The following is a 14,597-nucleotide window of genomic DNA, read 5'->3' on the forward strand; positions in this document are numbered from 1 at the left end:
TTTATTTCTAGTGGTTGTATTTTAGTTTTCTCTCAAATTAAATTGGATTCTATTTGTTTTGGTTTGATTTTTAAGTTTATTTTCTTTTTAAACTTCAGTTTGCTAGTTTATTATGAGGTAAAATGTATCTATGGTTCCTTTGTATTTTTTTTTTTTTTGTCTTTTTCCCTCTGCAGTTTTTTTTTTTTTTCCAATTAGGAAGGTTGTAGGTTTACAGAAAAACTATGCAGACAATACAGTACAATTCAGAGTTCCCGTTTCTGCTCCCTGCCCCAATTTTTAAAGCTTGCATTAGTATACATTTGTTACAATTGATAAAAGAATATTATTATGATTGTATTAGTAATTATAGTACATCATTTATATTAGCGCTCACTGTGCTTTACAGTCCTTTGGTTTTTTTTTTATTTTTAAATTTTTATTTTAGTAACATATATACAACCTAAAATTTCCCTTTGTAACCACATTCAACTATACAATTCAGGCTGTTATATACATTCACAATTTTGTGCTGCCATCACCACCATCCATTACCAAAACTTTTCCATCACACCAAATAAGGAACTCTGTACAATTTAATTTAAGCATTAACTCCCAATTCCCTACCCCCACTCCAGCCCCTAGTAACCTGTATTCTAATTTCTTTTTTTTTTTTTTTTAAAGATTTATTTTATTTATTTCTCTCCCCTTCCTCCTCCCCAGTTGTCTGTTCTCTGTGTCCATTTGCTGCGTGTTCTTATTTGTTCGCTTCTGTTGTCAGCGGCACAGGAAACTGTGTCTCTTTTTGTTGCGTAATCTTGTGTCAGATCTCCGTGTGTGCAGCGCCATTTCTGGGCAGGCTGCACCTTCTTTCGCGCTGGGTGGCTCTCCTTACGGGGCGCACTCCTTGCGTGTAGGGCTCCCCTATGCAGGGGACACTCCTGCCTGTCAGGGCACTCCTTGCACGCATCAGCACTGTGCATGGGCCAGCTCCACACGGGTCAAGGAGGCCCAGGGTTTGAACCGCGGACCTCCCATATGGTAGACGGACACCCTAACTACTGGGCCAAGTCCGCTTCCCTATTCTAATTTCTGACTCTTTGAATTTATGTGTTCTAATTATTTCATACCAGAGAGATCATACAATATTTGTTCTTTGTTTCTTGCTCATTTCACTCAACATGATGTCTCTAAAGTTCATCCATGTTGTCATATGTACCAGAACGTCATTCCGTTTTACAGCTGAATAGTATTCCACTTGATACATTTGTATTTTAAGGGAATTTCTAAGAAGGACTTAGCTCTTTTTAAAAAAATTTAAGAAGTATTCTAGTTATTATACTGTAGTTGTATAATATATTACCATTGGGAGAATCTGGGGTAAAGGTACGCTATATTATTTTTGCAACTTCCCATGAATCTATAATTATCTCAAAATAGAATTTTTAAAAATTAGTAAAAGAACTCTTTATGTTACTCTGATAAATATATTTCCATTCATGGATCATGTTCAGTTTCACCACATGAGGGCACTCAAAGAATGTCTAAGAAACAGAAATGTGCATTTGAAAAGTAATGGCAATTTAGTGTTGATTTAAAATGCTTCTGCTAAAATATATGCTTAGTAAGTTTTCCAGACAGTTTTCATTAATTTGAACCCCATCCCGTTTTCCTTTCCTAGGTAACAGGTGTTGTAGGAAGAGCAGAACTTTTGTCATCTATCTTTTTTCTAGCTGCATTTTTGTCATATACCAAATCAAAAGGACCAGATAATTCCATAGGTAAATGTTTAGCATTGTTTCTTACAGCTTTGAATTCTGATCCAGTAATTTTTATGTACTCCAAGTGCTTCTTAAATATATGTTACACAAGATTTTCCTGTATATGTTTGCTCCTTTAGCATGTATAGAAATATGAAAGATGCAGTATTGTCAATATTAAAAATCTTTTTTTGTGTGTAGTTTAATTTTTATCATGAGCTAACAGCTTCTATAGGATGTAATTTTAAAAACCAAATGAACCTAGAATATAGAAGTTTTGAATCTTATTCCTAGATCTAGCTGCCATTATCTATAAATGATACAGGTATACCAATACTTCAATTGCCATTCTATAAATAACTAAAGTACAACTTTTATTATGTGTGGATTATAGTACAGCTATTTATTGAACCTCTACCATATGACCTACTCTGGAAACTGCTTTGTGTATATTATCTCATTAGTCCTAATGAAGCCTAGCATTGCTGAGGGAAAAAAATGTACTAGGGAATAAAATTATTTTTTTAAGAGCACAAGTACAGTGTGTGTGAAAGGCGCTTCAAAAAATGTCCTTAACCTACTGTGTGTTGCTCTTAAAGTTCAACTGTAAGGAATAGTTTTTTTCTAAGTACTTGGGAGATTTTCTCACCGCAGCCCCAAGTATAGGTGATAAATATAAGTAGCCCAATTTGGTATGTGTGGAAACTAAGGTTTAAGATATAAGTAATATATTCAAGACCAAACAGCTTTGTGTCTCCTAGATTTTTAATAGAGCAGGTTTGCTTCCTGCTGCTATGCATAATGCCTTAAAACAGTTTGAGTGGCAACATAGTGTAATAGGTAGAAACATGAACTCTAGGGTCAGGTTTCAAATTCTGTCTCTACCACTTACTGTTTCTATGACCTTGGGCAAATTACTTAAACCTCTTTATACTTTATTTTCTTTATGAAATGTGGATAATAATAATCCCTGGCTCATAATGCTGTGATGATTAGATGAGTTAAACATGTAAGGCACTTAAAGCAGTACCAGGCACACAGTAAGCAATCCCTGTTTCCCCTGTTGTTCATCGTGCAATGAGGTAGTTCAGTAAGTGTAATCTGCAATAGCAAACCAGTAACCTCAAGTACCAGTCTAAGCAAAACATTAATGATGAAGTTAGAAAAAACTGGACTACAAGACCTCCATGGTCAGGCTCCTGCCTATCTCTCTAACCATATCTCCTGCCATTAAGTGAGTTAAATTCACTTAACTACAGCCAAATAGACCTTCTTGATCATACTATTATATTAGTATTGATATAATAGGTTTGAGGCTAATTAGAATTTGATTTTTTAAAGGAAGGGGTACCATTATACTTATCCCAAATAGTATTTTTTGGTTGCTCTTTTTCCTTTAATGGTAATTTTCTTCAGGTGAATACTTTAAAATTAAAACATAGAAGAGATTCTGTATTAAGCCCACTGACAAGAAAATATATTAGATTCATAAATTATGCCATTATTTATACTTGGGTTTCTTAAGTCAGTTATTTGAATTTTTGCTTTGATTAATGTTCCTAATGAATAAGAACTGAGGTTACACAATCATAATACCATATATTTTTTAAAAACTAAAAGACTTACAGGTTATATTTTCCAATAAGAAAACTGAGCAACTTAGTAGATCCAGAATTCACTCACAGTTCATTATTCTTTAATCAAATTACTAAACATTTACTTAAAGTCGATGGACCAGATTTTCATTTAAATAGAACTTAAGAATGTTCTGTTGGGAATTGGTTTTTAAGATTAGTGTTGATTTCAGTACCTTTTGCTGACCTGTTTCATTTCAGTTTTTATAATCCTTTTTTATTATAAGAGTGGTACTCCACTTTGCCCTGGATTTTAAATGTAAAAATTTTAATAAATTACAGATAAACTATACAGTATAGGTAGCTGATCTGATCTGTGTTAAACATTTTTTGATTGATAGTTCTAACTGCAACTCTTAATCCTGTAATTTTATTTTCTTCAACATCCCTACTTTGCCTTCATTTTAAACATTAGTATTTGTTGAGATAATTTTCCTCTACAGAGTATACATTTTAATGTTTTGCTGTGAATATATAAAGCAAAAATTACCTTACAAAATTAAAGTGCATTATAAATTATAAAGTGTATGTCAGTGGTAAATAATATAAATGTTGGTATGGAATCACATGTAAAACTTTTCAGTAATGTCTTATAGTTGCCTAATCTAAGTATTCTTTTGTGCTGTTATAAAGATGTTTTTTTCAGTCATTTGTTTGTGTTATTTAATTGCAGTGTGGACTCCAATTGCATTGACAGTGTTCTTAGTGGCTGTTGCAACATTGTGTAAAGAACAAGGAATAACAGTTGTGGGAATTTGTTGTGTGTATGAAGTATTTATTGCCCAGGGGGTAAGGAGAAATGAAATATGCATTTTCTTGTTCCTATCATTTTTATCCTAGTTAAATAATTATTACAACTTTATTTTCTAAATGTATCATTATATAAATCAGTATATTTACCAATAATGAAACCAAAAATCTATACAAAACAAGCATCTTTTGTCCTCATAATCAATGAAAATGACTCACTTAACATTTTTATTGTTAACGACACCTTCAATTTTTTAAGGACTGTTTTTTAAATTTCATTAATGGAAACATTAAGCATTTGGAAAGGTACAAAATAATACTGTACAATATAATTCATTATTAGTTAAGATTATCGAGTTCAGTGTTTATTCATTACCAGTTCAACAAATTGTTCCACATTGATTTCATAATTATAGTCAATTTGTGTCTAATCTTGTATTTAGAAAGTATTACACTGACTTAAAACATGTTTTTTTTTCCAGTATACTTTGCCATTATTATGTGCTATTGCTGGACAATTTCTCCGAGGAAAGGGTAGTATTCCATTTTCCATGCTACGGACACTAATAAAACTTATTGTCTTGATGTTGAGTACACTATTACTTGTTGTGATTAGAGTTCAAGTTATTCAGTCCCAACTTCCAGTGTTCACCAGGTAAGAATTCTCGTTCTTTTCTGTTTTTATTGTTTTAATTCTATTTTTTATGACTTTGTATTTTAAGTGAGTGTAAATGTTCCAGAAAGCTTTGATTTAATTAATAGCTTTATCTTATTAACATATAAAAATCTAAATATATTTAATATTTATACAAATGTACAAAGTATAATAAAAAGTGGTGATTCATGTGTACACCTATGAAACCATCACCACAATCAAGACAATGACCCAAAAAGTTTCCTCCTGCACCCTTGGTAATCCCTTTCCCCAGGCCTACTATCTGTTATTATGTATTAATCTGCATATTCTAGATTTGTGTATAAATGGAATCATACAGTATGGGGCTTACCTCTGGTGATTTTTACTCAGAATAACTTTTGAAATTTATCTGTGTTGTTGCATGTATCAATAGTAAGTTTGACAGTTGAGATGTAGAGCTCCCAATTAAATTTGAATTTAGAACATAGACTAAGAAATAAAACCCTGAAATAGCTTCTTTAAAAAAGAGTACTTTTCTAAAAATGATTTTGATTTCATTTTTAGGAAATAGACTAAATTAATGAACTACACATTTTAATACCTCATGGCCTGAAGAATTACAAACCAGGATATAGGCTTATATAAATATATACTAAGAGAAAAAGAATAAAAATATAATATATGCCTATATACTTAGCTACTTTGTTGGAAATTTTGAGTTTTAGCTTCCTAGTGATTAAAGCAAAATGGAAAAGCGTATAGGGGGGTATAGTTTTTTGTGTACTAGAAGAAAAACGTTATTCTTTCTAGGAAGCATAATTATTAGTGTTCAGCTCTAAAAGAAATGGCTCCTGTAGGAAAGCATTGATGAGCGTTCTCAAAAAGCATCCATACAACAAATGTAACAATGAATCTTATAAAATTTTATTTTTAATCAAAAGATCATAATGTAATGAAAACACTTCTCCAATATCATAATAATAGTATAGTATATATATCTGAATTGTTCTAATAATGACCTAAACAAATAAATGACCTGCTTTCCCTTAAAACATACTTCATAAATATCACTCCTTTCAAATAGACATTTCATAAACTTAGACAGTTTGAACTCCAGCAAGTCTGAAGTATCAAAAAAAAAAAAAAATACTTATGTCTTTTGTTTAACAAGATTACATATAAAATACTGCTTTTATTGTTCATTATTCTATTTACATATACTACATATTGATTATATGGTAAGAAAAATTTTTTTTAAAGAACTTGTTTTCATTCTATGTGCAGGTTTGATAACCCAGCTGCTGTAAGCCCAACTCCTACAAGGCAGCTAACTTTTAACTACCTCCTTCCTGTGAATGCTTGGCTTCTATTAAATCCTTCAGAACTCTGCTGTGACTGGACCATGGGAACCATACCACTTATAGAGTCATTTCTAGATATTCGAAATCTTGCCACATTTACTTTCTTTTGTATATTGATGGCTTTGGGAATATTCAGCCTTCGATACCCTGGTGATTCCTCTAAGACTGTTTTAATGGTAAGAAAATTTTTCACTTTTCAAATCCCATGACATTTAGATTTTTAAGTAAGAGGCTAATTTATCACAAGCATTTTTTAAAGAGCATTATCTTTCCGTTCTTTGTTAAACATTGTCTGAATTTGTGAAATTATTTTAGGTTATTTATATATGAGAATTTGTAGACATAATTTGACATATACATTCACTATGTAAAGTGAAAACTGATTATGAATATCCACAATTTGCTAGGAACTCTGAAATAATGAGCCATTATTAATTATCCTTGCAGAATAAAAACTACTGATTTAAGAGGATAATTTTATTTTTATACCAAACCAAGCCTCTATAAAATGCACATGACCCATCAGAATATTATGCAGAGTAATCCTAAATTTAAGAGACAGTAGTCTGCTGCCTTATGTGAACCATATCTTATCTATTCTTTTAATTTCCAATGGCAGGTAATTACTTATAGAAGTAAAGTTATAAAAGCTGGCATGTTTCACTATTTTAAGATCTTTGAGATTTTGTTTTGTTGAAAACCTTTTACCATCACTGTCAGTTTATTTTTACCAATACATATAAGTTGGATGTGTAAAATTTATTAATGTCTTGGATATATTTTCAGAAATTCTTTTTAGTTTTTAATTGGATGAATCTTTGTTATCCAATTTTCTCTCAAAGGTATAAATATTTACCTTTGGTAATTTTTATATTTGACTATTCATATTCCTCATAAAAAAACAATAAAGTATAACAAATTATGTTTTTCAAATTTAAAATGCTATAATGGTAGCATTGCATTACAGGTTTTAATATCAAGAATAAATCATTCCTAAGCATGCCTAGGAATCTTATTTTCAAAGGAAGCCCTTGTATATCATCTACTAGTAAGTACCAGCATTCAAGAAAATGCCCATCTCACCTTGCTTATTACCACCCCTAAGTTGCTTTTAACTTTAAACCAGGATTCCTCATAGTATTAAAAATGGTCCACCAATGCATCACCTAAACTAAATGATAAAATATTTGGACTTGATTATTGTGTCCATATATATTTTTCTATTTAACACAGTATCTTGTTTTTATTTCTAGGCTCTTTGTTTAATCGTTTTACCATTTATTCCTGCATCGAACCTTTTTTTTCCAGTTGGATTTGTTGTTGCTGAGCGGGTATTATATGTTCCTAGCATGGGGTTCTGTATTTTGGTAGCCCATGGATGGCAGAAAATATCAAATAAAAGGTGAATTTAAATGTTAGTTCATGTAATGCCTACTAACTTTAGAATTCATTGTAATGTATTCAAGTGTTTTTGTTTTGTTTTGTTATATTCAAGTGTTTGAAATCTATTTTGTTCAGTTTTATGTCATACTTTGTAACTTTTGGTATTTTATCTTGATAGTCCCCTCATTTGTCTGTAATTCAAGTAAGGAAAGTTCTACCATGCTTGTTTAATTCTGGATTCTGCCCCATATTTATATGATTTTAATTTACAGCCTGAGAAATAACAAACTTTGAATCAGATATAAATGGAAACAAGGACATTATTGAGCCTAAAGTCATGTTTGACTTATTGCATATGCAGTGAACTATAATATAGTATTAAGTGAGTCATATTGACTTAATATATGTAAAGTACAAAGAACAATGTCTAGTACAAAGTAAGCTATCCTTAATTTCATGCAATTATCATCTCCATCATAACCATCTTCTACTAGCTGCATTCAACTAACAGTTAAGGAGAAGAGTTACACTGTATGTATGCATAGAGACTATTGGTAGTAGGTATTATCTCATACACATATGGTGTGACACTAAAATTGTCAAATCAAGCATATTGTTCATAGTGAAGCAATAGTAATGTAATATTAAATTTACATTTGTAACGAAAGAGAAAGTCTTTTTCACTTTCCTATCATCCCTCATCCACAGAATTCTGACTTCTCTCTACATCACCCTATTAGTAAATGTTACAGATTGCCTCCTACTGGCTAAATACAATGAATGTTTGATTTAAAATTTTATTTCTTGACATCTATAAATGTTCCCTCTCCTGATTTGCTTCCACATCTGTTCATTTCTGCTCAATCTCTCTTTTGATCTTTCTGCCATACTTGCTCTTTAAATCATAGCATTTCTCAGTTTTATTCCTAGCCATTGTCTCACACTACACATTACTCCTAGATGATCTCACCCATGTTCAACTTCTATCTACCAAGCCTTTTACCTCCTACACATATATTGTTACAATGGCTGCCAATTGTGCTTACTCATGTGCCCATTTCACCTTGCTAGACCTTTTAAATTTGTGTCTCATTTAATTTTTACACTCCTTAACTCTGTTTTTCAGATTGGAAAATTGAAGCTCATACAGGGTAACTGATTTACTAAAATTGCACAGCTAGTAAACAGCAGAGTCTTGATTCAGATATATATCTGACTGTTTATCATGTCCATGCTCTTTCCAATCTATACTCCCTTGTTCTGATTAAATGGATATGTCAAAATGAAAGAAATTGAACCATGCTATAGAGGCAAAAACACAGACTTGGAAAACAATACTACTAATTGAAATTTAGAGATTATTGGAGAATAACCATCTTATAGTGAGGAATTGAGTCTCAGTTAGGATAAAACTATAAATATGATTTGCATCTATTTTATAGAGTTAACTTTATTCTGACTTTTAATAGACAATTCTAGTTTTAAAATATAAAATTATTCCAAGAATATCATGGTAGTCTATAATTATAACCAAAAAACATTTTTAAATACAGAAATAGCCCACCCTTTCAGATGTAGCTATTTGGCAATATAATTCAAAGGAGGACTTCTGACCATTTTAATTATTTATGCAAAGCAATTCTTCAGAGAGTGATATAAAGATATAAATTAAAGTTTAGCCTAATGAAACTCAGCATAAATTTGTAATATACAACGAGACATCTCTGCACAATTGTGTAACTTAATTTTAATTAATTAAATTGTTAATTTTCATATCAGTATGTTACTGCAAAGGCATAATTATATACTTAAAATACTCAAGTTGTGGGTAATGGCATAAGGTACTCTAAATATAATTTGTCACAGCTAAAAACTGGTTTTCTCTATTTTTATCATTAAATCTACACCAAGATTTTGAAATAGAGGCAGATATTGGAAGATGTAATGTAATTTTGTATGTTTGTTTTTTAAAAGACTGAACTGGAAAGTGATATCCATAATATTTAATTATTTTTGTGATGTTCTCTATAGTTGGGTGGCAGCTAGATGTTCATTAATATGACTCCTATTTAGAGTAATTTAAACATGATAGTTGTTAACATTTAAGATATTTCTTTTATCTCTTTTAATCGGTAAAATGCTTTTGGTGATGTAGATCGTATTTTTGTTTTCCTTTTTTCTCTTAAACAGTGTATTTAAAAAGCTATCCTGGGTTTGTCTATCTATGGTGATATTCACTCATGCTTTGAAAACACTCCACAGAAATTGGGATTGGGAATCTGAATATACGTTGTTTATGTCAGCTTTGAAGGTAAAGTATTGTTCACAATGACAAATGATTTCTTATAGCAATGACTAAGATATTTTACTTTTAAATACATTTGTCAGTATTAAGTATACTTCATGAGAAGATTAATGAAAATAATTTGTTCTTTTTATAATATATGGTATGACCAACTGTTATGGATAGCAACCTTAGCTATATGCCCAAAGTCTGTATGACTAATTCCATAAATACTACATAGTTGTTAGAAGCCCAAATGATAAAATGTTTAAATCAGAAAACTGGCTTTCATTGATTCTTTTTTTTTTTTAAGATGTATTTATTTATTTATTTTTCTCTCCTCCCCCCTCCCCACCCCCGGTTGTCTGTTCTCTGTGTCTTCTTTGTCCGCTTCTGTTGTTGTCAGTGGCATGGGAATCTGTGTTTCATTTTGTTGCGTCATCTTGTTGTGTCAGTTCTCCGTGTGGGCGGCACCATTCCTGGGCAGACTGCGCTTTCTTTCCCGTTGGGCAACTCTCCTTACAGGGTGCACTTCTTGCACGTGGGGCTCTCCTACGCGGGGGACACCCCTGCGCAGCAGGGCACTCCTTGCGCGCATCAGCACTGCACATGGGCCAGCTCCACACCGGTCAAGGAGGCCCAGGGTTTGAACCGCGGACCTCCCATGTGGTAGACGGACTCCCTAATCACTGGGCCAAGTCCGCCGCCATTGATTCTTAAGATGCATGTTTTCCACCATTTAACATCTCTGAAATTACAATGTCTTATAGTGAATGGCATCTTGCAATTAGTAGCACATTGTCTTTAATGGTTTGTAAAATAATGGTTAGTTTTACCATTGATGTCATCTTAGATTCAATGAAATAAAATACATGGCAATAAATGACACCCCACTATGTGGAATAAAACCAATGATAACAATATTATAAGAGAAAAAGGGACTGGCAGAGAGAATAATAACAACATTTATATAGAGTGGACAACATAAATAGGAATATGTTTTTAAAAAATTATAAAATTTGTATTTTATAAACCTTACCAGCAAAGATTCCCTTCTCCCCCTGCCCCAGCTTTCCCTTATCACTATTCCTCTTCAAATCTCTAAATTCATAATTCCTTCTGAAGATTATTATATTTGCCACTATATTTTCCCTGCAGTCTCCACTGCTGCTTCATTCAATAGTCTATGTGACTTTTTGCTTTGATACCTACTTAAGATAGGATGACTCCCTTCTTGTACCACTCAGTAGCTCCACCCTCTCCCACCTCAGAAGTCTGCAAACAAATAGGAGATCATTGCAGTACTTATTTAGCCAAACCCCCAGGATGCTGTTGGAATCCCATAATTTTCAGAATTTTTGCTTGTCTTTACTCCTGGACAGTAGTTAAAACCATAGCCCCAACCACTACAACTAGCTCTTTGTCTGGATATTAAGCTGTACTTACAGGAATACATGCCCATTTGTAACTCAAAGCACAAATTGTCTCAGAGCTTTTTTATATATTTTTTTTCCTGTTTTCTTTTCCTTTAAAAATAAAGGACTTTAGATTATATAAAAGTTATATGGAAAATATAGAGAATTCCCATATATCCCACCCCCTCCCCTTCCCACACTTCCCCCTGTCATTACTGTGGCAAATTTGTTACAATCGATGAACATATATTGAAGCATTGCTGCTAAACATGGTCTATAGTTTATGTGTTTTAAACTTTGCACTGCAGTTTTATAGGTTTTAACAAAATATATAACAGCTTGTATCCGTCATTGCAATATCATGCAGAAAAATTCCAGTGTCCTCAAATGCCCTATTCCTCTTCCTTCCCTCAGAACCTCCAGTGACCACTGTCTTTATATCAGTGTTACAACTTCTTCCATTACTAGAATAAAAATAAGTCTACTTTAGTCCATAGTTTCATTCCCTCCTTATGTTTGTTTATTCCTCTATCTTGAGGATTTGGGGATGGTTATACCCGCTCTGCTTCTGATTGTGAGGGTGCTTAGATCACATGGGGTAGTTGGATGGAACTGTCTTACGTGCAGTTGTAGATATTCTGTTTTCGGGGGTAGGCACGTTGTCCATCATCATCCTTTTGTCAGTTGTCCTGGGTGAGTCTGATGAACTGGAGATTAGGTGTTAGCTACAACTCTGCTGAGATTCAGGGCTCACCCAGCATATGAACAGCCAGAAGATCTATGGGACATAAATTTAATGGATATAGTGCTAACTTTAGGTTCAAATAAGTGGGCAGAAGAACCATATGTAGGAAAATTATAAATGAGTCTAACTGATACATTGGGGAGTTAGGTTATCATATATTCCAAGGTAGGGTCCGCCAATGGGGTACTAGTTTCCTGGGGTTGTCTGCCCTACCTTTAGTGCCTAGATGTCTCTAGAGCCTTCAGGAGCACCCCTACTTGAGGCACTGTTTACTGTGGCAGTCAGTGAGATGTACATAAACATAACCTCTGGAACGACCTTCTGGCTCACTTTTAAATCTCTTAGCCATAGAAATGCATTTGTATTTAGTATTTTGATCTAGGTCTTTTCCAAATGCCTTGTTACTTGGCATTTGGTATTAATCCCTCAGTGCCCAGGAGTCATTTTCCATGTTGGGGGGATGGTAGTGAATTTATGTACTTAGTTTGGCTTAGAGGGAGGCTGCGTTTGAGGAACAAGCAGGCTTTCAGAAGATAACTCTTAGGCAAATATATATTACTAGGCTAAATTTCAATTTCACAAGAACAAGGTTCATAAGTATAAGCATCAGTATTGAGGACCTGGCATATTGCTCTGTCCTTTGCTAGGCACTGCCCATATACTCTATATATTCTTGCCACTCTGAGAGAATATAGCAGGAATTCAATATTCTGTTGGTTATTCTGTGGGTCTCCTCTCCACCCACCAGAACAACACCCCATGACCACATGAACACATTCATATTCCATAAAGGCATGCCCCAGGTGTACCCCTCCCCACACATCCCTCCACCACTGATACCCCAGACCAGTGATCCTTCCCTGCCACAGTTGTAACTCTTCTGCATCCTAAGCCAAAAAAATTATAATAAAAGTTTTTTTAATTAAAAAAAATTTTTTTTGCATTGTCCCTTTCATCACTGTAAAATCTGTTATCTTTCATGTATGTTGACAGTTTCTTCTGTATGTTCCCCAAGTGCCTTTGGTTTTGTTGTTGTTTTCACTTTATTTTCCTAGGAGCTTTAGGTTACAGAAAAGTCACATAGAAAATACAGGAGATTCCCTTATATTCTACTCCCACCATCCACACACACCCTCCCCTACCAATAACATCCCAAATGAGTATGGTACATTTGTTACAGTTGATGAACAAATGCCAAAGTTGGTTTACCTTTTGTACCATACACTTTATAGGTGGGTCTCCATCCTCTGAGATAACACTTTGTGCCAAGATGAACACACTTATATTCCATGGAAGCATGCCCTGTGTGTACCCTTTCACACATATCCTCCCACCACCGACACCATGCACCAGTGGGCTCCCCCCACCACATTTGCCAAAAAACAAAAACAGCATTCTCTCCGTTGTGTTTTCCACCATAGACCTACAAATCTGTCTCCTGATAACCTACCTTCCAGACTCTAGCTCTGTGAGTCTGCTCACAACTTTAATCCCACTGTTCTCATTACCATAATAGACAATATACATTGCCTTAAATATGTCAAGCCTAAAAATATGTTGTCAGTGCAATATTTAAACATATTCTCATATTCTAATACCTATCTCCTAAAGAATACAAACAGAACAGTTTTCAAACAGCACTGTACTTTGATCAAATAAAACTTTTATTGTAGAATTCTAATACATAAAATGATAAGATCAGACTGCTATGGTTTTAGCATAATGATTATGGGTAGGGGACAGTAAATTTGGCAGAGCACTGTTCATTTGGCTCCTTTCTCATCCCCAGAATCATCTTCATGGAATACTTCATTCCTAATAGTATTCAAATATCTGTGTGATCTGGAGTCATATTTTTGTAAATTGTAATTGTAACTTATTTCTCTGTGTGCTTGTGTTTTGAAGGTAAATAAAAATAATGCTAAATTATGGAATAATGTGGGTCATGCTTTGGAAAATGAAAAGAACTTTGAGAGAGCTTTGAAATACTTCTTACAGGCTACACATGTTCAGCCAGGTAAGTACTATTAATTAGCAAAAACTATTTGAATAATTTACTTTCTTTAAAAAACGATTATACTTGGGAAAAATAATGTATTTGTATTATCAAGCTTTATTCCAAGTGACTCGAATACCATAATGTTAGATGCTGACTCATTTTGAATTGGATTATGCACTGAGAGCTACTTATATCAGACGTAAGGAATTTTAACTTTAAACATAGAATTCTTGGGTGACACTGATGAACAAATTTAGTGTAATAATGGGTACAAGTGCCTTCCTTATAGGGGTGAGTTGAAGAGAGTGAGGGAAGAAAATTTAGAGATAATAAATATAGATAACTTGTGGAAGTGGTATTAATAAGACTGTGGCAGTGGAGGGTGTGGGGTGAAGATAGGGTGTTTATTTTTAAGATGGAAGAAAGAATGCATGTGAGGGGGGTTGTGGAAATAACTCTTTAAAGTTGGGGATTGTAATGCAAGGTGGTAAGAACATATTAATGGATCAGTGTCCTTGAATAGATGAGGAAATAGATAAGACCTGGTGTACAGGGTGAGGACTTTTTTCAGTAGTTGAACTGACAGATAACCTGAGGCAACAGGGAAGGCAGAGTACATGGGCATACATAAAAGTAAGGAAGTGAGTAAA

The 14,597-nt window shown here is 33.4% G+C and overlaps 1 protein-coding gene across 4 annotated transcripts in view; it reads left to right on the forward strand.

The window, feature by feature from the left end:
* Positions 1 to 14,597, forward strand: part of TMTC3 (transmembrane O-mannosyltransferase targeting cadherins 3) — a 57,424-nt gene that overhangs the window by 22,670 nt on the left and 20,157 nt on the right. For all 4 annotated transcript variants that reach the window (XM_023589213.2, XM_023589214.2, XM_004459838.5 and 1 more), the window contains 7 exons: positions 1,661 to 1,760; positions 4,047 to 4,162; positions 4,606 to 4,778; positions 6,045 to 6,297; positions 7,375 to 7,523; positions 9,695 to 9,815; positions 13,854 to 13,965. In XM_023589213.2, coding sequence (XP_023444981.1) covers positions 1,661 to 1,760; positions 4,047 to 4,162; positions 4,606 to 4,778; positions 6,045 to 6,297; positions 7,375 to 7,523; positions 9,695 to 9,815; positions 13,854 to 13,965 — 1,024 coding nt within the window. The remainder of the gene's footprint in view (positions 1 to 1,660; positions 1,761 to 4,046; positions 4,163 to 4,605; positions 4,779 to 6,044; positions 6,298 to 7,374; positions 7,524 to 9,694; positions 9,816 to 13,853; positions 13,966 to 14,597) is intronic.

Source organism: Dasypus novemcinctus, chromosome 12 (genome assembly GCF_030445035.2).
Source record: "Dasypus novemcinctus isolate mDasNov1 chromosome 12, mDasNov1.1.hap2, whole genome shotgun sequence".
Classification (NCBI taxonomy): domain Eukaryota; kingdom Metazoa; phylum Chordata; class Mammalia; order Cingulata; family Dasypodidae; genus Dasypus; species Dasypus novemcinctus.